The following is a 25,915-nucleotide window of genomic DNA, read 5'->3' as shown; positions in this document are numbered from 1 at the left end:
GTCTTCTTAGTGCTTCATATTAAGGGGTTCATGATGCCAATATGTTCTGTTACTAGTGATGTTCACCATGACTACTTGATTACGATGGTGTCTGTTGGGTTTCTCCACTGCAAAGTCACTACTTTTCTTTGTTAAAAACTTGGGGAAAATACCTCGAACTTATGAAAACATCCTATTTCTCTTTATTTAAATTTTTGACCATTATTTTAGCATTCACTGGTGGAGCTTGTCTGCAAATATTATTCCTGTGGTATTTGCCTAATAGTGATTGTCTACTTCTCTCTTTCTTCCTACATTTATTAGCTGGAATTCATTCTGTAAGAATGAGTTTGAACATTTTTTTCATATATTTGAGGGCCATTACTATGTACATTTTTGTAAAAATTGTTTATAATCTTTTCCCATTTTAAAAAATTCTTTATGTATTAGAGATATTAGCCCTTTGTCTGTGATTTATGTTGCAAATTTTTTTTCCCAGATTGTCAGTTGTTTTTTGACTTTTGTTTATGGTGGAGTTTTTTTTTGTTTGCTTTGGCCATGCAACTTTAAAAATGTAGTCAAATTTATCAATCTACATTTTGAGTCATATTAAAAAGCCTTTCCCTACACAAAGATGAGCAGCCATAGGTCTTAACCACTATACCATCAGGGTTTCCTGTGGGCACATCAATCAGCTCAAAATACTCAAATCCACCAAAATGAACTCATTTTTTTCTCTGCTTCCACTAAGACTTACTCTTCCACCTGACCTCTCTGTAGCAACACAGTTCAGAAATACTACTGACTCAATTCTCTTATATCTACCCCCATCCGGTATGATACAATATCCCACCTCTGAGAAGTCTTTATCTATACACTTATCCATTCCATTCTTATTCCTATAACCCTACTTAATCCTTCTGATGGAAACCCTGGTGGTGTAGTAGTTAAGAGCTATGGCTTCTAACTAAAAGGTTGGCAGTTTGAATCCACCAGGCACTACTTGAAAATTCCGGGCCAATTCTACTCTGTCCTGTAGGTTCGCTATGAGTCGGAATTGACTCAACGGTAATAGGTTTTTTTTTTTTTTTGGTTATCCTTCTAATACCTTTTTTGAGTATTGCTAAAGCCTTCTGCCTACTTTCAGCTCTTTCCCACCCCAATTAATTGTTCACCTTCCTGAGGGTCAACTCTGTCCATAGCATACTTATCTTAAAACCATTCAATGGCCCTCCATGTCTTTTGAATAAAGCCCAGGGCTTACTTTAAATTTCTATAAAGAACTTCTATAAACAACCACTAAATTAGCCTTTTTTTCCTCCTAGTACCAAAGTTATTTTAACCATCAAGAGAACAGCCACTGCAAAGTTTTGAACAAACCATAAACATGACCCTCATTCAGGACAGAAGGAGCCAAAGAGAATTCAGAGGTAAACCAACAAAAAATCCTAGACACAGTTGAAAAATGTTTGGTTATAGGCAAACTACAATGCTATTCCTTTAAATGTAAATCTAAACCCAGTTCCCGGGCTCCAAAAACTAAAAGGAACTTAAGGAAATATTGCTATATCTAAGCAGACTTCAAGATTGCATACAACTTGATTCTTTTCTTACTAAAGCATGCTAAGATCAGTTCTCCATGTGTAGGGAAATGCCCAGAAATGATATTTACCATGGATACTACTTCTGCTCAAAAAGTATTTTTTTATGAGGCATTTGTTACATAATAAAAAATAAATAAAACAACAAACATAAAAGACTGGTGTTCTCTTATCAAGTAATATTTTATCCTATTATAAGATAAAGTTTGGAAAACATCCTCCAACAACAAGCAGAACTATGTTTTATTCGTGTTAGCACATTAGTTAGTTTGAACATTTATTTTACTAAATGAAATAAAATAATTAGCTGGTGAAATGGATCATTCCTCAACAAAGACATTATCCCAAGTCCAAAAACACTCATATCTTTGTTCTCTAAAAAGAGGAGTTTTGATCTGGGATAAATTACTTGACTCATGTCTTCATTTTGCCTTTTAAAAATTCAGCTATGGAACTTTAATACTCAAATTCTAACTTAGTCATTCTTTTCAGAACACAGACTTCAATCAAGCTAAGAGAGAACTGAAAAAAGACAATCTCTCTTTAACCTGATGATTTTGAAAAATTTCAAAATTCAGTTGAAAACAACAAATCCATTTAGAATCAGTTCAAAAATTATTTTCCATCATAATTATTCTGACTACAGTTAAAGCAGAACTGAATCTGAATTTTGTTTGTACATTCAAAGTAAAAAGTAATGCATTCATTGGATTTAAATAAAAACCATATGTAATTCAGAAACATTTTTAATATCATCATCAAAGGGAGTCATACCTTGTATTATATAATGTGATTTAACTTTTATTATATTTTCAGCTATTCTCCTAAGAATATACAATAGGTAGAATAAACTGGTTTTTTTTTTTTGTTTTTTTTTTTAAAAAGCACAGATTTCTAGGGAACATATTTTACTTGCAACATGAAAGTCACTATAAATGGTTAACTTTAGATATTCATAATACATAATCAAGGAGAATGATTATAAATTAAGCACACTGAATATAGTAAAGTCTATACTAGGGATGGCAAATAGATTTTATTTTGCATACCAGCTCTGAAGAAAATTATGTTCTGAATAAGTTGCCTTCTGGAGCTGTCCTTTAGCTCATTGGGAAAGAGTATTATAATGAATTAGTAATGTTCATCAGGGACAGGAGAAAGGATGAATGTTGTATGTATCATGTATTTGCCATCACTGGGCTATTGTACTTCAAATAATCCCACAGAATGTACAATTACAAAATTACTTACTGCTTCAACAGAGTTACATTCTCGTCTTGTTTCTAAGTAACGTAGTGCCCGTTTTTCTTCCTCTTTTAATTTAGCATCTGCCTGTCCAGAAACAAAATAGCAATCATTTTAAGAATATCAGGAAAATAGCTCAAATTATCACATATACTAAGTTCTGACTTACATATTTCATATAATTCTGTACACCATTTTGTTGTAAATACGAGGGTGCCTGTGTTCTATAAAATCTCTCTGTTGAATCCAAGTATGCCTTCTCAAAATTGTCCCTATAAATTTGAAGCTTATCCTCAGGATTAGAACAAAGGTTAACTGAAAAACAGAAAATAAAATTTTACTCTAATTATGATTCAGATCAGTAATTTGAGTACAATAAATGAAATAACAAATACCAAAAAGTCATTGTGTGCAAGGGACCATAACAATGCTCAATAGAACATAAAACCATATAAGACAAAATCTTCTTAAGAAAAGTAAAATCAAAAAGATAATACCACAAAGCAGTATAGTAAGAAATAAATAATTTAGATAATATGGACTATTTTATTTTTGAACACCAAAGAGACTGACTTAACTACCTAAATAATCAAGCAAGCACAGAAGGGATAGGATTTAAATCAAGTCTTAAGGAATAAAGTAGGATTTGGATAGAGATTAGTGGGGTAAGTAAACATTGAAAAGAAGAAAAGAATAGGGCCAAGCTCAAAGTATAATGACTAGCATGGTCTGATTAGATTATAAGGTTAATAGAAGATAAGGTAGAATGGTAAGTTAGGGATGGTTGTGGACAGCCACAAATCTCAGGCTCAGTGGTTAAAGGCTCGACTGCTAACCAAAAGGCTGGGGGTTTGAACCCGCCAGTGGCTCTGTGGAAGAAAAGATGTGGTTATCTGCTCCTGTAAAGATTTCAACCTTGGAAACCCCGTGGAGCAGTTCTACTCTGTCCTATAAGGTCACTATGGTCAGAACTGACTCAACAGCAATGAGTTTGTTTTCGTTTATCACTGAAAGCACAATTTAAAAAACCAATAAAGTTGTTGTTGTTGTATGCCATAGAGTCAATTTCAAATCATAGCAACCCCACGTGACACAGTAGAACTGCCCTGCAGGGTTTTCTTGGGTGTAATCTTTATGGGAGTAGATCGTTAAGTCTTTCTCCCATGGAGGAGCCAGGTGGGTTTGAACTGCCGACCTTTCAGTTAGCAGCTGAACGCTTAACCACCATACCACCAGGGCTCCTTACCAATAAAGTAGTACTTAAAAATTAATCTTGTGGACAGTATACAGGTTAAAGATAACAATAAGATTACTATAAGTAAGCTGTTTCAGTAGCAGCTGTACGCTTAACCACCATACCACCAGGGCTCCTTACCAATAAAGTAGTACTTAAAAATTAATCTTGTGGACAGTATACAGGTTAAAGATAACAATAAGATTACTATAAGTAAGCTGTTTCAGTAGTCCATATGTAGAGCTTAAAGAGGTGTAAACTGGTGGTAGTTGACATAACGGACTACTACGCAATGCTGAAGAACAATGATGAATCTGCGATGCATCTCACAACATGGATGAATTTGCAGGGCATTATGCTGAGTTAAATAAGTCAATCACAAAGGGACAAATATTGTACGAGACCACTACTACGAAAACTCATGAAAAGGTTTACACATAAAAAGAAGCAATCCTTGATGGTACGAGGGAGTGGAGGGGTGGGGATGGAAAGACACTAAATAGACAAGTGGTAACTTTGATGAAGGGTAAGACAGTACACAATACTGGGGAAGCCTAGCACAACTTGTACAAGACAAAGTCATGGAAGCTCCACAGGCACATCCAAACTCCCTGAGGGACCAAATTACTAGGCTGAGGGCTGTGGGGACCATGGTTTTGGGGAACATCTAGCTCAACTTGTATAATGTAGTTTATAAAGAAAATGCTCTACATTCTATTTCGGTGAGTAGCATTGGGGGTCTTATAAGCCTGTGAGCAGCCATTTAAGATACTCCACTGGTCTCACCCCTTTGGGAGCAAGGGAGAATGAGGGAAACTAAAGACACAAGGGAAAGATTAGTCCAAAGGACTAACAGACCACAACTACCAGGGCCTCCACCAGACTGAGTCCAGTACAACTAGATGGGCCCAGCTACCACCACTGACTGCTCTGACAGGTATCACAATAGAGGGTCTGGGACAGAGCTAGAGAAAATTATAGAAAAAAATTGTAACCCACAACAAAAGACCAGAATTACTGGCCTGACAGAGACTGAAGTACGGCCCCTGGACACTCTTTTAGCTCAGTAATGAAGTCACTCCTAAGGTTCACTCTTCAGTTAGAGATTAGACAGGTCCATAAAACAAAACAAGACTAAAGGGGCACACCAGCCCAGGGGCAAGGACTAGAAAGCAGGAGGGGACAGGAAAGCTGGTAATAGGGAACCCAAGGTTAAGAAGGGAGAATGCTGACATGTCGTGGGGTTGGTAACCAATGTCATAAAACCATATGTGTAGTATTTAATGAGAAGCTAGTTTGTTCTGCAAATCTTCACCTAAGGTATAATAATTTTTTTAAAAATTGCAAACTGGTGGTAGTTGAAATAAAGAAGAGTAAACTTCAGGGACATTACTAAAGAAAATCTAAAGACCTGATATCTAGAAATAAGGTGAAATACAGAAAAGCCAGTCAAAGAAAACTCTAAAGATTCAACAATACAACAAATACTTATCGAGAACTACTTTATATCAGGCTAAGTAAAGATACAGTGTCAACCACACAAATATTTCGACAGCAGTATTATAAGATTGGAAACCCTGGTGGCATAGAGCTTAAGAGCTACAGCTGTTCACCAAGAGGTAGGCAGTTTGAATCCACTAGGTGCTCCTCAGAAACCCTGTGGGGAAGTTGTACTCTTTCCAATAGGGTCCCTGTGAGTTGGAACTGACTTGATGGCAATGAGTCTGGTTTTTTTTTTTGTTTTTTTTTATTATTATTATAAGATTGGGGCACAGGTACACACTATGAAGCACTAAGTTAGAGGATCTAATCTGGGAATTAGGAAAGGCCTCTGTGAGGAAATAGAGGATGAAGAGGGAGGAGGAAGAATATTCTAATCAGATGGAACAACATATCTGACTGAAAGAACAAATAAGAATATCACTATCAGAAACTGAGAAGTTAGGAGAGGAACATACATATGGAATTAACTTATGTCCAGAAAACCTAAGTTCAAAACCAGTTATCTCTTATGAGCTACAGATTTGAATTTATATTTCTCTAATTTAGTTCTCCAAAAAGATTCTCCAACCAAGAAATGAGTAACATGGAGAAAATCAATATTAACCACATAAATATGAATTTTTGGTTTCTTTAAAGTATAATTAATGCCTCTTGTAAATGCTAGAAAGCATCTGGCACAAGAAGTAAATATGACTTTATATGGTAATAAACATAACTTTGATACTACTATTTTATAGTCGTCCTAGAATTTCCACGGAAAGGAAATAAAGACCATAAAAATTCAGAGCATACCATAGGATTCTCTTACTCCAATGACCAGCTGAGAATCAAAAGCTTCTCCTAATCTTTCAGCATGTACCAACTTCATCGCGCTATCTTGGAGTCTGTTTTTTATATTTGAAAAGATGGACTCATTCCATGTATCAAGCATGAGCTAGGGAAAAAAATAACAAAAATGCAATCATTTTCAATTATTAGTATACCAAGTACCACACTCACATAAAAATTTTTTAAGTACAAACACTAAATGAGGAAATCAAATCCTTAGACCTGCGTTCACTTGAACGCTTCAGGGCAAGAGTATAATTAGCATAATAGTAAAGAACATACGTTTCAAAAATGGACATAATGGGGCTGGAATCCCCACTCTGTTACCTATTTACCTACTTCCCCACTTACAAAATAATTAACATAATTTCAAGTGGTTATAAAAATTAAATATGATAAAACATGGAAAATATTACTTATCCTACAATTCCAAGGTTGAATTTCAGAAATAATGGTATATGCTTAAAATGATAATATGCGTTTGTACACATATAAATGCAAGAAGGACCAAGTGGACCTTAAAAAAGAATATGCAAATCCACCTTATAGGTGCTCCATTAAAACGATGGAAATGGTTTATACATATTTATGAGTATGTATTAGTGCTCAGAGGAGCCCTAGTGGTACATTGGTTAAAGTGCTAGCTGCTAACCAAAAAGTTGGTGGTTCAAACCCACCAGCTGCTCCACGGGACAAAGACGTAGCAGTCTGCTTCAATAAAGATTTACAGCCCTGGAAAACCTATGGGGCAGCTCTACTCTGTCCTGTAGGGTTGTTATGAGTTGGAATTGACATAATGGAAGTGGGTTTGGTTTAGGTTATTAGCGTTCAGAAAAACTGTCAGAGATAGGAGACAGATTAATAATAACAGCAGCAGCAACAATAAAAACGAGAGTTAACAGTTATGTAACATTTAATATGTACCTGGCACTGTTCTAAGCATTTTCTACATACAAGTCATTTAATTATCACAACCACCCTGATTTCATTGTTCCTCTTTTACTATGTGGAACCTGGAGCACAAAGAGGCAAGTTAACTTCCCCACATTCACACAGCTCCTAAGTGGCAACACTGGGATTTGAACTTACTACTGTAAGTAGTAATGCAAACAGTTAACATGCCTGGCTGCTAACCAAAAGGCTAAAGGTTCAAGTCCACTCAGAGGCACCTCGGAAGAAAGGCCTGTTGGTCTACTTCCAAAAATATTAGCAATTAAAACCCCTAAGGAGCACATTTCTACTCTGACACATACGGGGTCACCATCATTTGCAATCGACTCAACAGCAACTGGTGCTGGACTGGGGGCCTAGAATCTCTGCTCATAAATCATTAAGGGATGCTGCTTCCCAAAATCAATAGTAAAAACTAAAGACATAGCAGAAAAACAAGAAAGGACAAGATTTTGGGACTGCAAAGCAGATAGCACGTACAAGTGTTTTCGCCTTTTTTTTTTTTTTTTTGGTTATAAATCTTCCAAATTGCCGTTATTTCTACTAGTGGAGAACCACTGGATAATGCCCAGCCTACACTATTTTAATGTCTGAGTTTGTTTCTATGACCACCACAGCAACCAGTGAATCGTTTAAAGTTCAAATTGTATTTTTTTACTTTCAAATCTATGGTCCACGTGATTCTCACATGTAGGGAGATATTTTATAAACGAGAAAAGCAAAGTTAGGTCATTATTCCAGCATTGAAAGGGAAACTTGGGACTCTTCACTATCAGAGCTAAGTTCTTTAAACTAAATCATGGGTGTTACTGGGCACAGAGATTTGAACTAGGAACTACGCAAGATTTGAAAATAAACACAGTACATACTGAGTCTATAATAACTAGAATCAAATGAAAGATTATAAAGATGACAACGGTTTGGCCATGATTAAACACAAAGTTATCAGAATGCAATCTAATAAAAAGTGAGATGTTTTAAAGGGAAAAAAAGTAATTTAATTTACAGGAAGGAAAAGGTACAAAGAAAGCATTGGAAAATAAAATACTGAAGATAAATCTAGGCGAAGGAGAAAGTTAAAAAGGAAAACCAAAAGAGGTAATATTTGAAGACGGAGCTATAGCTTAAAACCTCAGAGATGACAAAGAATTGAAGCTAAAAATGAAGGAAAAATAATAATATTCAATACAACCCAGCAAGAAATGAAAAGGGATTTATATGTGAAATAGAAAAAGCCATGTAAAGTATAACTTCCTTTCAAAAGCCTTTAAATTACCTTATTTCTGAAGAATATTAGGAAACAATGGGAAAACTGACTTACCTTTCGAACAATACTGTCTTCCACATTTGATTTTTTATTGCTGCCCTGTTTTCCCATTAAAGTAATCTCTAGTTGACAGAAAGGTTTTGGTAAAATATCACATTGTGTAAAGAATTTTCGCCACTCAACAATATATGCTTTTAGCAAAGCTGTATCATCCTGATGGCTCAGTACTCGCTGAAAGAAAAGAATCATACCAACTTGAAATAAAGACAGATGCTTTAAAGAATAAGAATAAAACTTATTCATGCCATAATTTTAAAACCTTTTATTATAAACTTTATCACAGCAATTTAGTTGTTTTTTTTTTTTAAGTTAAAAAGATGAGATTACTCCCATTCTTATCACCCTAAACAAATAAAATGGTTTCTTTCTTAATTCGGACTAGCTTTATGTATATGCTTCAAAATGTGTGTAGTTGTAAATATGGTTTAGGTACAATTCTGTGTTTTACGTTTTCTCTTACCTTCTCATACGAATTCTCGTTACGATTATCACTATTAACGACTAAGTACTTTCGCATCTAAGAATGCAATGTCCACAGAATTGAAAATTCAGAAATAAATTCATACATCTATGGCAATGTGATTTTGGATAAAGGTGCCAAGACAGTTCAATGGGGAAGGAGTAGCTTTTTCAACAACTGATGCAGAAACAACTGAATATCCACATGAAAGGGAATGAAGGTGGAGCCCTGCCTCACGCCATATATAAAAATTAACTCAAAATGGATAAAAGACCTAAATTTAAGAGTTAAAATTATGAAATTCTTGGTAAAACAACATGCAAGTTGGCAATGACAGATTTGGCAATGAACACAAAAAGTGCAGTCAAAGAAAAAAACAGGTAAACTGCTCTTCGTCAAAATTAAAAACTTTTGTGCTTCAAAAGACATTATCATAATAGTGAAAAGAAAACCCATAGAATGTGAAAAGATGTTTATAAATCATATATCAGATAAAGATCTAGTATCCAGAATAAAGAACTCTTATAGCTCAATAAAAAAAGACAAACCACCCAATTTAAAAATGAGCAAAGGATTTCAATAGACATTTCTCCAAAGATATACAAATGGCCAGCAAGCACATGACAAGATGCTCAAGGTCCTAAGTCATTAGGGAAACACAAATTAAAACCACAATGAGATATGAGATATTACTTCACACCCAATAGGATAGCTACAATCAAAAAGATGGACAACAAAAAGTTTTAATGACGTGCAGAAATCAGAACCCCCGTACATTGCTGGTGGAAATGTAAAATGGTACAGCACTTCAGAACCTGTGCAAAATACCACAGCTTCCAACAGCTCCTCAAAAAGTCAAACATGGCATCACCGTACGGCCCAGCAATGCCATTCCTAGGCACATATTCAAGAGAGATAAACACCTATGTTCCTGCAAAAACTCAGACATGAATGCTCACAGCAGCGTTATTCACAACAGCCAGAAGGTAGAAACAGTCCAAACGCCCACCAACTGACGAAGGGATCAACAAGATGGAGTGTATCTACACAACAGGCTATCATTTAGTCATGAAAAGACATGAAGTACTGATACACAGAGGAACCTTGAAAAGATCACGCTAAGTGAAGAAGCCAGTCATGAAAGACCACATCTTATATAATTCCATTTATATGAAATATCCAGAACAGGCAATCTATAGAGACAGGAAGCAGGTGGTTAACTGGTGGGGAGGGATGGAGAGTGACTGCTAATGGGTGTAGGGCTGTTTTGTAGGGACGAAAATGTTCTGGAATTAGTGGGTAATGGTTGCACAACCTTACAACTATACAAAAAACCACTGAATTGTCCACTTAAAGGGGTGAATTTTACAGTATAGAATTATAGCTCGACTAAAAAAAAAAAAAAAAAAGGCAACAGAGTCTAATTCCCCACCCCTGGAGTTTGGACAGGTCTTATGTTTTGACCATCAAAATGCAGCAGAGGTGACACTGTGAGACTTCTGAGTCTAGATCTGAAGAGGTTTTGTAGATTCTGCTTTTACCTCAAAGGCCAGTTTCGTTGAGAATGACAAACTCCGTGAAGAAAGAAGCCCAGCTGAAAGCCAGCACACCAATCACCAGATACGTGACTGAGGCTCTCTTGGACAAAACAGTCCCTGCAGAGTCACCAGCTGACTGCTGTGGTATTAATAAAGCTTAGGCAAAATCAGCTAATAATTTCCTAAGCATCATATATTTACTTTTATTTCCTGTTTTGTCATTTTAAATAATTCTATAATAAACATTTTTAATGCATATTGCTTTTTCAGAGCAATGGTGGTGTAATGGTTAATCCTCCGCTGCTAACCGAGAGGTTAGTGGTTCAAACCCATCCAGCGGCTCTGCGGGCGAAAGATCTGATGATCTGCTTCCATAAAGATTACAGCCAAAAAAACCCGATGGGGCAGTTCTACTCTGTCACAAAGGGTTGCTGTGAGTTGGAATCAACTTGATGACACCCAAAATCCAAAAATAACCTAAAAAAATAAGCTCAATTAGACACTGTCTATTACAGTGACTCACAGAACTGAATTTCCTTAAGTTTTAAATCATTTAAAATCACACACCTCTCATGGATAGCAAGACTCACACTGTGAAAATATCAATTCTACCCAAAGCGATCTACAGATACAATGCAATCCTGATCCAAATTTCAACAGCATTCTTTTAACAAGATGGAGAAAGAAATCACCATCTTTACATGGAAAGGGAAGAGGCCTTGGATAAGTACAGTATTACTGACGAAGAACAAAGTGGGAGGCCTCATGCTACTTGATTTTAGAACCTCTTATAAGAGCCACAGTAGTCAAAACAGCCTGATTCTGGTATAACAACAGATACAAAGACCAATGGAACAGAACTGAGAACCCAGATGTATGCCCATCCATCTATGAGGACTTGATAACGTGACAAAGGACCAAAGACCATTAAATGCGGAAAGACAGTCTCTTTAACAAACAGTGCTGGCATGACTGGATGTCCGTCTGTAAAAAATGAAACAAGACCCATACCCCACATCATTCACGAAAAATAACTCAAAATGGATCAAAGACCTAAACATAAAACCTAAAACAAGAAAAATTAAGGATGACGCTAGGGGTCCAATACCCAGCATAAATAGGATACAAACCATAACTAATAATGCACAAACATCAAAAGAGAAACTAGATAACTGGGAGCTCCTAAAAATTAAACACTTACACTTATCAAAAGACTTCACCAAAACAATAAAAAGAGAACATACAGACTGGGAAAACATTTTTTGGCTAGTACATATCTGACAAGGGTATAATCTCTAAAATCTACAAATTACTTCATTGCCTCAATAACAAGAAGACAAACAAGCCAATTCAAAAAGGACCAAAGGATATAAACAGGCACTTCACCAAAGACATTCAGGCAGCCAACAGACACAGGAGAAAATGCTCCCAATCATTAGCCATTAGAGAAATGTAAATCAAAACGACAAGGAGATACCATCTCACCCTGACAATACTGGTGCTGATCCAAAAAACACAAAATAGCAAATGTTTGAGAGGATGCAGGGAAATTGGAACTATTATGCACTGCTATTGGGAATGTACAATGGTACAACCACTTTGGAAAATGATATGGCAATTCCTTAAAAAGCTAGAAATAAAAATACCATACAATCCAGCAATTCCACTCCTAGGAATATACCCTAGAGATATAAAAGCCGTCACAAGAATAGACATATGCACACCTATGTTCAGTACAGCACTATTCACAATAGCAAAAATATGGAAACAAGCTAAATGCACAACAGAATGAATAAACAAATTATGGTATATACACAGAATGGAACAGCACACACAAAAAAAGAACAATGATGAATCCAAAAAACACTGCACAACATGGATGAATCTGGAGGGCATTATGCTAAGGGAAATAAGTCACAAAAGGACAAATATTGTGTGAGACCACTATTGTAAGAACTCAAAAGATTTACAAAGAGAAAAAATTATTTGACGGTTATGAGAATGGGGAGAGAAGAAGGGGGGAAATCACTAACTAGATAGTAGACAACTGTCAACTTTGGTCAAGGGAAAGACAACACACAATATAGCAGAAGTCAACACAACTGGACCAAGGCAAAAGCATAGAAGTTTCCTAGACATATCCAAACACTTTGAGGGACAGAGTAAACTTGGGTCAGGGGTTGGGGACCATAGCTTGGAAAGAAAAAATAAAGAAAGAAAATCACACACCTATATCTGGTATTTTATTATACTGCTATTCCTAGAATTTAATTGTTCTGAATTAAAACCAAAAAAAAAAAAAAAACCCAGTGCCATCGAGTTGATTCCAACTCATAGCGACCCTAGAGGACAGAGTAGAACTGCCCCACAGAGTTTCCAAGGAGCGCCTGGCAGATTTGAACTGCTGACTCTTTGGTTAGCAGCCATAGCACTTAACCACTATGCCACCAGGGTTTCTGCTGTTCTGAATTAAAAAAAGCAATAAATCCATCCTCGGGTTTTTGCTTAGGTCTACCTTCCAGACTTTACTAGGTCATGTTATAGTGAAACCCTTATCATAAATAGATAGGCTGATATATTTTCCAGTGCAAGTGGAAACATTTCTAAATCAGTTTTAACATTTAATTTTCTAAGTAAACTCTAAAAATACGGCTTATTTTCATTAAAAGTTAATTTCCTATAAAGTTTTTTAAAATCATGTATCAAAATGGCAGAATAAATTTTGTCTTTGATGAAACATTTAATTTCCTACATAATACCTAACATGACATCATTCTTACCTCACCAACATAGTAGCTATTAGCCGAATTAACTGTGTGCCAATCGTATCTCAATTTCATACCCTCTTTTGTCATATATTAAAAAAACACATTTTAAATTTACAACTGCTATTTAACAAGATTTTTAAAAAATGTATTAATGTTATACAAGACATTCATGTAAAAATTAAAACTAAAGAATAAGAAATTTTAGCCCTCTAGTTTTCAGACTTCATTTTATAGAAAGGAAAATAACCTCATGGCCTTAGGCCTTTCTTCAAAGTGGTAAGGGATTCAGTAGTGATGCCATAGCTGATTTAAATAATACTTTACTTTTGCATTAATTTTTTCCAAAAGAGAAAGGTGTCAGAAACAAAGCTAGCTTTTGCATAATTGACCTAATACCTAAATGAGCTCTGTCTTCATTTCAATAATGCTAAACACCTGAACGTTCTATCAACTCAAGGCTGCTGAATTTCAGCTCAGCAGTTGCAATGCGAAGGACAATCAAAGGATTTTACAGTCTGAGAAGTATATGGAATTGAAGAAAATTACTGTCAGCTTGTGAGGAGGTACTAGTAGCGAGAAAAAAAATAGATTTATGTGGATTGAGGTGCAGCCAAAAAAGATGGTGGTAAGGATTTCTAAAAAACTTATAAAAAACTGAATTACTTATAGCATTTTTTAATTAAGGATAATGATGTACTGTCAAACAGAAAAATTACTGTGGAGGAAAAAATGGCAATCATATCATTACAAAATCTATTTAATAATGTGTCACAAGTCAATGGAATATTTTTACTTCGGGAAGTCCTACCTTCAAAATCAGAAAATATGGTATTCTCCAAGTAAAGTTTTAAAACAAATCTAATATAAAGTAAAGACAAAGAACTTACTGCCTGAGCTTGCTTAATAAACTCAAGAATGTCTTCTTTTAAAGCCTGATGAATTTTTGCTGGGCCCTTATCATCCCAGAGACATACTGCATGCACATCCCTGTAAAAACAAAGCAGGTACACAAACATTAGCAATGGAACAAGAACAGAGACAAAGCTCATCTTAAATTCTCTATTAATACTGTTTCCAGTCATGAACCCTGTCAGATCAAGCTAGCTGCAAGGGAGGGCAAAGAAGTGACTATTAAACTATCCAGCCTTGAACAGTGGGAGGTAAGCAAAGGGGGGAAAACAGGGAGTGAGTGTTGACTTAGCTAATCCAAAGGGTCTACCACAAAACCTCTTCACATCAGAAAAATCTAGCAGAAAAAATTAACGACATAGAGGAATTTAAAAATACAATCAATAGACGCGATTTAACAGGTGGAAATTCTTGTGCCTCTCAGAGTGTTTCTAAGAGCACATGCATATACAAAATTTTTAAAATGAGGTATTTTTTATAGGTCATATTCCCTGCTCACAGCCATAAACAAGTAAACAAATAAATAACCCAAAAAGTCTTCGGTATTCAGAAATTAAGTGTCCAGATAATACACAGGTAAAAGAAAAATACTAACAATCCAGAAAGGAATGAAAAGGAAAACATTACATACCACAAAATCTATGTAACAACGGAAGTATTTAGAAGAAAATGTACAGCCCTGAATGTTATACATTATATTATTATACAAAAATAGAAAAAATTAAAAGAACTCAGAATTCATCTTAAAAAATTAGAAAGTCAAACATTATTACAGAAAAATTAAAAGAACTCAGAATTCATCTTAAAAAACCAGAAAGTCAAACAAATCAGAAAAAAGACATTAATAAAGAAACAAATTAACGAATCTGATAAGAAGCAAAAATGAAAATAAGTGGAAAAAATATTCTTTTCAAGGAACTAATATTTGACTTTATTGCACATTTGCTTTCTATTTCATTGATTTTTGCTTTTGTCTTTATTATTTCCTTCTTTCTACTTTTTTCAATTTGCAATTATTTTTCTAGTTTCTTGAAATGAAGGCTTACATAATTGACTTTTAGCCTTTCTTTTTACTCCGAATACATTTTTTGCCACCATCCCTGAGTGTTCCTATGAAACCTTTCGTAAGCCGAAATGGTATAAAGCAAAGAAGCAATTACCCTTAATTTATATGAAAAAAATTTATACCAAATAATACATAAAACCTGAAATAATACTAACATACAGTACAAGCAGGAATGATATGATAAATACACAGCCTGTATAAAGTAAGCGTCAACCGATGCCTTTGAATTGTGGTGTTGAAAAATACTGAGTATACCACGGACTGCCAAAAGAACTAACAAATCTATCCTGGCAGAGGTACAATCACAACGCCCCTCAGAAGCAAGGATGGTGAGACTATGTCTCACATACTGTGGGCATATTATCAGGAGGGAACCATGCCTGGAGAAGGGCATCCTGCTTGGTAAAGTAGAAAAAGAGGAAGGCCCTCAACAAGACGGCTGACACAACGGCCACAACAGGCTTCAGCCTAACAACGATTGTGAGGATGGCACAGGACTGGGCAGTGTTTCATTCTGTTGTACACACAGTCGCTGTGAGTCAGAACTGACTCGACAGCACCTAACAACAACAACACATAAAGTAGATACTGAGTGTAATCTCCAGCGAAGGAGCTTGATGACACCATTCTCGATGCTCATGGTGGGCACTGCCTCTGTAACGGCTCGCTGGAAAATTAACACTGAATGCTATTTCCACTTTTTGCCTTTTTTCATAAAAGCAAAAGTCCACTTTGATTTCTTTCAGTTTGCAAAAACAAGTAGTAATGTTGTTGTTGTTGTTAGGTACTAATATGGGTCCTTTGTAAAAGCAAAGCAGAATAAAGCAAACTTTTAAAAAGCAGGGATACCTGTATATATGCACTGAAGAATATAAACTCCCCTCTAAGTGCCGCTGTAATTGCACCCAACAAGCTTTCATTATTATGCAGCTCTAAATATTCACTATTTCTCAAAGTAATTTTCTGACTCATGAATTTTCCAGAAATATAATGTTTAATTTCTGAGCAGCTGAGTATCTTCTAGTTCACAAAACTAGATATCCATAAAGCTAATAAATATACATACATATATAAAAAGATAAGCTTCCTTAGTCATCAGAGAAATGTAAATTAAAAACACAATATACTACCACTCCAGACCCAGTAGGGTGGCTTAAATGAAAAGACAACATCAAGCATTGGTGAGAATGTAAGAGACTTGCACAACTTTGGGAAATTGATTGGCAGTGTCTACTAAAGCTGAACATACACACATACATACTTCATAGCCAAGAAATTCCTCTCCTAAGTATACCCTAGCAGAAATGCATACAAATGTTCACCAAAAGGTATGTACAAGGATGTTCATAGCAACATTAGCCAAAACTGTTCATAATAGCCAAAAAACTGAAAACAACCCAAATGTCCATCAACCAGAGAACGGATAAACTGTGACATATTCATACAAGGATATGATATACTACAACGAGAAGGGACTAACAAACTACATGCAACAAAATGGATAAGTCTCACAGGTTTAATGTTAAGCAAAAAAAGTCAAACACAAAAGTATTTTCTGTATGATTCTGTTTATAAACCCACTGCCGTCGAGTCGATTCCAACTCATAGCGACCCTATTGGACAGAGTAGAACTGTCCCGTAGAGTTTCCAAGGAGCACCTGGTGGATTTGAACTGCCGATCTTTTGGTTAGCAGCCGTAGCACTTACCCACTATGCCACCAGGGTTTCCGATTCTGTTTATATAAAGTTCAAAATCAAGTAAAATTAACTTATGGTATTAGAAAACAGCATGGTAGCTACCTTGCAGAGTAGCAGGTAGTGACTGGGAGAAAGCATGAGGGGGCTTATGGTGTTCTATTTTGTTTGGTTTCTTGATGTGGGTGCTGGTTACACATATGTGCTCACCTTTTAAAAATTTCACTTCTATTTTTTATATATATGTGATATACCTCAATGAGAAATTTGCATAAAAACCAAAAATAAAAAAGGTAATACTGAAGAAGTTTCTAGCTATTTGATGAACTACAGAGTCATGAAACCCCTTCCAGTAAAGCTTAACTAAGCCATTATGTTGAGTATACCCCAAAATTTAGTAAAAACCAAAAAACCAAACCTACTGCCGTCGAGTCGATTCTGACTCATAGTGACCCTATAGGACAGAGTAGAACTGCACCATAGAGTTTCCAAGAAGCACCTGGTGGATTCGAACTGCTGACCTCTTGGTTAGCAGCCATAGCACTTAACCACTACGCCACCAGGGTTTTCATAGTTAATAAAATAATATAAATCCAAAACCTGGTTTGAAAAGACCAGTGAAATGGATCAACCTCTTGAGAGCCAGATTAAATAGGTGAGATTAGATATGGAAAATAAGATATAAGCATATATATAAGAATACTACTTGCAATCCTACTGCAACAAATTCATAAACCTAAAGGAAACTGAAGTGAAGCATGTAAACAGATAACTCTGTCTTGTTCCTGACTTTAAATGCAGTACTTCCAATATGTTATTATTAGGATGATGTATGCTATTAAGATACCTACAGATAAACTTTTATCAGATTAAGGAAGAATCTATTTTATTTTAATTTTTATTGTGCTTTAAGTGAAAGTTTACAAATTAAGTCAGTCTTTCACACAAAAACTTATATATACCCTGCTACACACTCCCAATTGCTCTCCTCCTAATGAGACAGCCTGCTCCCTTCCTCCACTTTCTCTTTTCATGTCCATTTCGCCAGCTTCTAACCCCCTCTACCCTCTCATCTCCCCTCCAGGCAGGAGATGCCAACATAGTCTCAAGTGTCCGCCTTATCCAAGAAGCTTACTCCTCACCAGCATCCCTCTCCAGCCCATTGTCCAGTCCAATCCACTTTTGAAGAGTTGGCTTTGGGAATGGTTCCTGTCCTGGGCCAACATAAGGTCTGGGGGCAATGACGACCAGGGTCCTTCTAGTCTCAGTCAGATCATTAAGTCTGGCCTTATTACGAGAATTTGGGGTCTGCATCCCACTGCTCTCCTGCTCCCTCGGGGGTTCTCTGTTGTGTTCCCTGTCAGGGCAGTCATCGGTTGTACCCAGGCACCATCTAGTTCTTCTGGTCTCAGGCTGGTGTAGTCTCAGGTTTATGTGGTCCCTTCTATCTCTTGGTGTTCTTCATTCTCCTTTGGGCCAGGTGGGCTGAGACAAATTGATGCCTCTTTGATGGCCACTTGCTAGCATTTAAGACCCCAGATGCCACTCTCCAAAGTGGGATGTAGAATGTTTTCTTAATAGATTTTATTACGCCAGTTGATTTAGATGTCCACTGAAACCATGATCCCCAAACCCCCGCCCCTGCTACGCTGGCCTTCGAAGCATTCAGTTTATTCGGGAAACTTCTTAGCTTTTGGTTTAGTCCACTTGTGCTGACTTCACCTGTATTGTGTGTTGTCTTTCCCATCACCTAAAATGTTCTTATCTACTATCTAATTAGTGAATACCCCTCTTCTACCCTCCCTCCCTCCCCCCTCTCATAACCATCAAAGAATATTTTCTTCTCTGTTTGAATTATTCCTCGAGTTCTTGTAATAGTGGTCTTATACAATATTTGTCCTTTTGCAACTGACTAATTTCACTCCGTATAATGCCTTCCAGATCTATTTTATTTTTAAAACAATATTTTTTATTATGGCTTTTCTTCATCTACTGAGATGATCAATTTCTGATATGACTTTGTCTTTTTCTATTTGTTTCCTAAGTTCAACCAATTTTCATTTCATTTCTTCTTTTTGATTTGAATACCAGGAGGCAGGGATCACTTCTGATTCATGGTGTTTTATCATAACCACAAACGCTTGTGTGAGGGTATTTAATTCAGTTTGGAATGTTGTGCTTGTGTTCTTCCGCTTTATACTCGGTTTTTGCTAGAGAATTTTTAACAGCTAAAAATTTTTTTAATAATATTTTACCTTGTTTTCAGTGACACTTTACATAGCAAATCAGGTTTTTATTTGACAATTTCTATACAAATTTTTCAGCAACATTGCTTACATTTTTCAAAGTGTGTCAACAACCTCTTTAATTGCTTTCTGATTGTTCCGCTTCAGCTGAAATGTTTTGATTTGCACTTTCTTATCATACTTTTGAATGGATGTGGTCTTTTTTCTATTTATATTCATTTCACGGTCAGGATTCCTAGCTCAAGAGCATCTTCTCTTCAGTTTAATAAGGCACACTCTCTTTAATAACTGATGTTGGTAATGGTGAGGGAAAGGGTTATCATATCTTGTTTTTCTTTCATTTCTACAGAATTCTTAAATTCACTAAATCCTTCCCTATCTGAAAATGTATTCATTTTCCCTTAAACTTTATTAACACATTGACTATGCATAAAATTCTAGGTTCAAAATAACTTCTCTTCAAAGATTTAAAGAAAATGTTTCATCAACCTCCTGCATCCGATGCGGCTGGTGAAAAGTGAGAGAACAGTCTGTTTTGATTTGAAGGCAACCCGTTTTTCCTCTCTGCAAGAGTTAAGATTCTTTTCTTTATCCTTGGAATTCTGAAATTTCTTAAGGATGTGTCTAGGCATGTTTTTTAGCACTTTCAATATAACGAGCAAGGAGAACAAGAATTTTCAGTCCTGGGAAATTTTCTTCTTATACTTTTGGACTATGCTATTTCTGTTCTCTCCTTCCGGAATGCCTTTTAAAAAGAGGGTAACTCAGTTCTGGATCTATAGTTACATATTTCTTACTTTTATTTCATTTTCCATACTTTGTCTTTTGCTCTATATTAAGGGAGAACTCTGGTTTTATTTTTCCAATTATTACTTTAGTCTTTTATTATTTAGCTTTTCTATCTTTTATTTCAAAAGTGTCTCCCTTATTTTGACCATTTCATTTTTCAAAGAAGTCTCTTTCATGTTATGCCCCTCTAATGATATACACTGGAATCTTTTTAGAGTTCTTTTTTATACCGTGCATTATCTATTTCCTCTAATCCTGAGGTAGCCAGCCTCTAAGGTAGCCCCCAGTGAACCCTGCCTCCTGGTATTCATATTCTTGTGTGTCCTCTCCCACAGTGCACCAGGATTTGTCTGTATAAGCAATAGCATATGGCAGAAATGACATTATATAACTTCCATAACTTTGTTATGAAAGGGCTTCTGTCTTGAGCACTCGTGCATGTTCTCTCTCTCTCTCATATTACTCTCTGGGGAAAGCAAGCCTTATGGAGGGATCCACATGGTGAGGAGCTGATATCTCTGGCCAGCAGCCTGTGAGGAACTGAGACCTGCCCAATACATGTGAGTGAGCTTGGAGGCAGATCCTTCACCCCTGGGTGAATCTAGGTCTAACTCTTTTGCCATCAGCTTGGCTGCAACCTCATGAGAGACACTGAGTCAGGGCTGCCCAGCTAAGTCACTACCAGATTCCTGACCTTCAGAAACTGTGAGAAAATGTTGTTTTAAGCTGCTAAATTTTAGAGTAATTTTTAATGCAGCATTAGACAACTAATACAGAGATACAACAAAGCAGTTAAGGTGACAGAGGACTACTATAATAGTTCAGACAAGCGACAGTGGGGCAAAAACAGCTAGAATGGAAAGGAGAAAATTTCAATTCAAATAGGAAGATATAGCTTTTGGTTTGAGGCTGTGAATAACAGATTTTATCATTCTGAATTTGGAGTACTTATGGAACGTAAGAAACATATATGCAGGAAGCAACTGGCTACTTGTGTCTGGAAGTTCAACTCAAGAGAATAATCTGGATTGCTTATAAAGATTTGGGAACTATGGTTAAAGAATAAGAAGAAAAATAGAACTCTGAAAGAAACCAACACTTAAGAGAGACACAAAGAGGAGTCAGGAAAGGTGAATGAGATGAGGCACACGAGGCAAGAGGAGACAAACCAAGAGAAGGTGGTGTCATAAAAACCAATTTAGAAAAAAAAATCTTTTAGAAATTATTTATAGTAAAGATGAAGAATTTTCTTAAAAATAAGGTCTCACCAGCAGCATCTGCATCACCTGGGAAATTGTTGGAAATACACATTCTTGGACATCATCTCAGAAGTACTGAATCAGAAACTCTCGGGCTATGACTCAGCAATCTGTTATTTAATAAGCCCCAAAGGTGATTCTGATGTCTGCTCAAGTTTGAAGACCACTGCTCCAGCTCCTTGCTTCTCAAGTCTGGGCCCCAACCAGCAACACTGGCATCACCTGTGAACATGCTGGAAACACCAAATCTTGGGGCCTACACAAGACCTACTAAACCAGAATCTGCATTCTATCCCCAGGTGATTCATATGCACATTAAGCTTGAGAAGCCCTACTTATAACCCAAATAAATACACTTGGCTGTGGAAATACAAAAATGTAAGCTCCTTTAATGAGAAGCAAAATCCAATATCAGCAGTTTCTCTCCCTTTAAGTACAGAAGTGACTTTAATTAAATAGAAAACAAAACAAAACATACAGCCATCAAGTCCATTCTGAATCATAGCGACCCTATAGGACAGAGCAGAACTGCCCCATAGGGTTTCCAAGGAGCAGCTGGTGGATTTTAACTGCTAACCTCTTGGTTAGCAACCAAGCTCTTAACCACTATTCTGTATTACTTTTTCTTTCTACATAGTATTTTCTAATTCAGTATACCCAAAATAGCCCGTTGCTGTCAGTGAATTCCAACTCATAGCAACCCTGTAAGACAGAGCAGAACTGCCCCATGGGGTTTCCAAGGCTACAATCTTCGTGGAAGTAAACTGCCATATCTTCCTCTGGCAGAGCAGCTGATGGGTTCAAACCCCTAACCTTCCGGTTGGCAGCGTTTAACCACTGCACTACCAGGGCTCCTAATTCAATTAAAACAAAACAAAAACCCGTTGCTGTTGAGTTGATTCTGACTGATAGTGATTCTACAGGACAGAGGAGAACTGCCCCATAGAGTTTCCAAGGAGCAGCTGGTAAAAAGTCAAACTGCCGACCTTTTGGTTAGCAGCTGAACTCTTTACCACTGTGTCACCAGGGCTCCTAATTCAATACAGACACTGTCAACTTATTTCACTCCAGAACTTATTACTCCTTTGCAACATAAATTAGTAGTGTACTCACATTCACATATATTAAGGTTTATTAAACATATTTTTGAAAGTTCTGGAATGACATAAAACATGGCTAGCATCAGCAATAAGTCACAAAATATATCTACTGTTAATTATTTTAAATGTAACTGAACTCTGGGTTTTCTTTCCCCTCCTTTTCCACTTTGCATTAAATCTTGGGTTTAGAAAATATAAAATCTTAATCCAAACTATGGTGTATGAAATAGTTGTTACAGTTGGTTGATCCCTGCTATAACTGTTTATAACAAATTTTAATTTAAATAAATAATTCCTGACAGTTACAATTTAGGGAAATAAATAAGGCTTCACAAGTTGAAAATCATTTATTTGACTGTGGCTTCAAATGAACAAACCAGAGTCAAACTTAACACAATAAGAATCCTAGGCCAGTAGTTCTCAGCTGAGTGAGGCACTGTAACCCACCCCCCCATGAACATCTGGAAATGTACGAAACTGATTGTGTAACAGTGATTATGAGAAAAGAGGAACAAATCTCAAATATTTAACATAGCTTAAGATAAATGCATTGTTAGTACCTTCGATTTAGAAAGATATGCAACATAAACGTTACTGGTTAACATGGTTAAAATATGGCTAAAATTCAGAAAGCTTTTTTGGGGTTTAGTTATTCCAGGTCTAATAATTTTGATGATGGCAAAACACATACAGAAATGCTTTTTGCCTGAAAGGACTACATATTGAGATGCCTTGGGTAACTCAAGGAGATCAAAGACAAAAATAATGTTGTTGAGGCCACATACCAAGTACTGCTTATCGAACATTTCTGCTCAGGAGAACACTTTAAGTAGGGCAGACCATCCCTCTATGCTCCTTTCCTCAGTCAGCAATGCTCAGAAAACAAGCGCTATTCTAGACAATAAATCATACTATCAATACAAACTGACCAAAGACACTCAACATATTATTCATAAAATAGTTCAGTCAAATAATTTAATATATATATGAATGCTATAAATAAAGTTTTAAAATGCCTCAGCTATTTACTGAACATGAAATTCTCACAGGGCAGAATCATGGATATAAGTTAATAAGCTCTACATTCTTTAGGGAAATTAGGTTATTTTCTTAAGTGATAAAAAGAGAGAAATTAGCACAAAAGCTTAACGTGTACAGAATATTCAGTCATACATCTACAATTCATTGACAGAGTACTTCATTAGTGTTCAGAAAAAGAGTTACTGTAGCAGGCATGAAGCTGGCATCCCTAAGGTCTAATTGCAAGGCTGTCCCTTGGCTGGCGTCTAGGAACTTGGATTCTGGTGAGATTCGCACCATTCCCTGGTAAGGACTCACTGTCTCTAAACTTTTGTGAAAACAATACAGTTTATGCTGAAAACCTGCTTTCCTCATGGGGGGTCTGGAATTTTGGTACATGCTAGGGACAGGATACCTACATGATCACGCCCCAATAAAACCAAGGGCACTGAATCTCTAATGAGCTCCCCTGATAAACAACATTTTACAAGTGTTGTCACAATTAGTTGCTGGGGGAATTAAGTGCATCTTCTGTGACCCCACAGGGAGAGGACTCAGAAGCATGTGCCTGTTTTCCCCTGGACCTCATCACATGTACCTTTTCACTTTGCTATGTATCCTTGTGCTGTAATAAATCACAGTCATGAGCATACGCTAAGTCCGAGTCTTCCTAGTGAATTACTGAATCTAGGGGGTGGTCTTGGGAACTGGTGACACAGTTGGTGTCAGAAGTGAGTTTCAGGAGACAATTTATGACATGAAACATGGTGAAAGCATTGTTCGGGAAAAGGAGGGACGAAGGGGTAGTGTGACAAGCCCTTAGTGCCTACGTGACTATACAATCGTCCACTGTATGAAACAGCACCAGTGCTGCTGTCTGTTGTGAGAGGTAGACGTTATCCATGGAATTCAAAAATGACATAGCTAATCCCAGGAGAGTTGGCTTGCTGGAACCCTTGGCTGCTTTTGGCCACGCTGGCAAAAGTGGGGGTGAAAAAAAGACAGCCTTGGTGATGCTTTTAGTTTTTGTTCTCTCCCCACAGGTGGGAGGAGAAAAGGCCTGAACATTCCTAAAGCTAAGCTTTGGGTGGGCCAAAAGTTTTAGAAGTTTGTGGTGCTCTCTGTAAACATGAGGAAAAATTGGTTAGTTTTCAAGGATGGAGCAAACTTTAGATAAACCAGGGGGAGAAAATATCACTCTACATATTTCTTCAGTTTAGCTGCTGCTGCAGCAGCCCTCCACCTCCCTTGTCTTCCAGCTAGGGTCTCCCAGCAGCTATAATGCTAATGAAAGGGGTTTGAATAAATTTGTAATGAGACAAAAAAGGGGGGAACGTTTAAAAAATGGCTTTGTATTTTGTGGCTATTGTGCCTTGATGTATGGTAAAAATTGACGTAAAATGTTACAAGCTTGTGATTTCATAAATGTTAGAGGGATCATTCCAACCACGGAAAGATGCAAAACAAAATGTTAGTGGGACACAGCTTGGAGCCCTGGTGGCACAGTGGCTAAGCATTTGGCTGCTAATCAAAAGGTCGGCAGTTCGAATCCACCAGCCACTCCCTGGTAAGCAGTTCTACTCTCTTACAGGGTTGCTATGAGTCAAAATTGACTCGACAGCAACATGTTTGGTTTGGTTTTGGTTGGGGACACAACTTGCTTGTTTTTTTTTTTTAACCACTGGTGAGGGGACTGGAATTTAAACTCTTTGAGTGTTGGAAAGAGAATGTCTCCGTAACGAATGATTTTTATTATGGTTTTGCCTACTGCCGCCTCTGGAGATAGGGAAATATGAAAAGAAAGGAAATCTTCAGACGGAAGTATACTTTTGGAGTTTCAGAAAGCAGTTTTTAGTAGCTAACGAGCTCTTGTGAAATCACATGCCTGACCCTCAGTGGCTAACGATTTACGGCCCAATACGTATAACCTGAATGGGTCAATTTGGACTCTTAAGACAAAAAGGGCTTAGGAAAATCTTTCTTGTCCCTTGGATTTGGAATGCGACTGTCTGGTCCCACAGGATCTTGGTTTTGCTACTGCCAAAGAAAATCCACTGGCTTTTTTGGAATCCCGAATTCACAGATCCTACCTGCTGGATTTGACTCTAAGCTGAAACCTGATACTGTCTGCTATTGGGCTGTTCCAATCTTAGCAAAAGCGGTGTTGAACCCAAAGCAGGCACACGCTCAATGAATAGAACTTCAACTCGGGACCACTGTAAATGCAAGACACCCCTCTGCGGGGCCATGAACTGTGAAAACATCATGGATTCTGGCTAGACTGTCTGACTCACTTGCAGATGCCCACAGAAAAGAGATTGTTCTGTGATAGAGCCATCTGCAATCAAGCTGCTCATCAGTTCTATTAGTCCTGATACAGAGAGTGATCGCATTCCT

At 36.8% G+C, this 25,915-nt stretch overlaps 1 protein-coding gene across 3 annotated transcripts in view; it reads right to left on the bottom strand.

Annotated features, from left to right (window-relative positions):
- Positions 1-25,915, bottom strand: part of CUL5 (cullin 5) — a 127,666-nt gene that overhangs the window by 50,639 nt on the left and 51,112 nt on the right. For all 3 annotated transcript variants that reach the window (XM_010595436.3, XM_010595437.3, XM_064288891.1), the window contains 5 exons: positions 14,322-14,421; positions 8,663-8,839; positions 6,355-6,496; positions 2,995-3,140; positions 2,832-2,912 (listed from right to left, as the gene is read on the bottom strand). In XM_010595436.3, coding sequence (XP_010593738.1) covers positions 2,832-2,912; positions 2,995-3,140; positions 6,355-6,496; positions 8,663-8,839; positions 14,322-14,421 — 646 coding nt within the window. The remainder of the gene's footprint in view (positions 1-2,831; positions 2,913-2,994; positions 3,141-6,354; positions 6,497-8,662; positions 8,840-14,321; positions 14,422-25,915) is intronic.

The sequence above is a fragment of the Loxodonta africana genome, chromosome 7 (assembly GCF_030014295.1).
Source record: "Loxodonta africana isolate mLoxAfr1 chromosome 7, mLoxAfr1.hap2, whole genome shotgun sequence".
Taxonomy (NCBI): Eukaryota; Metazoa; Chordata; class Mammalia; order Proboscidea; family Elephantidae; genus Loxodonta; species Loxodonta africana.
Note: the sequence above shows the minus strand (reverse complement) of the source record. Positions and strands in the feature narration are given on the sequence as shown.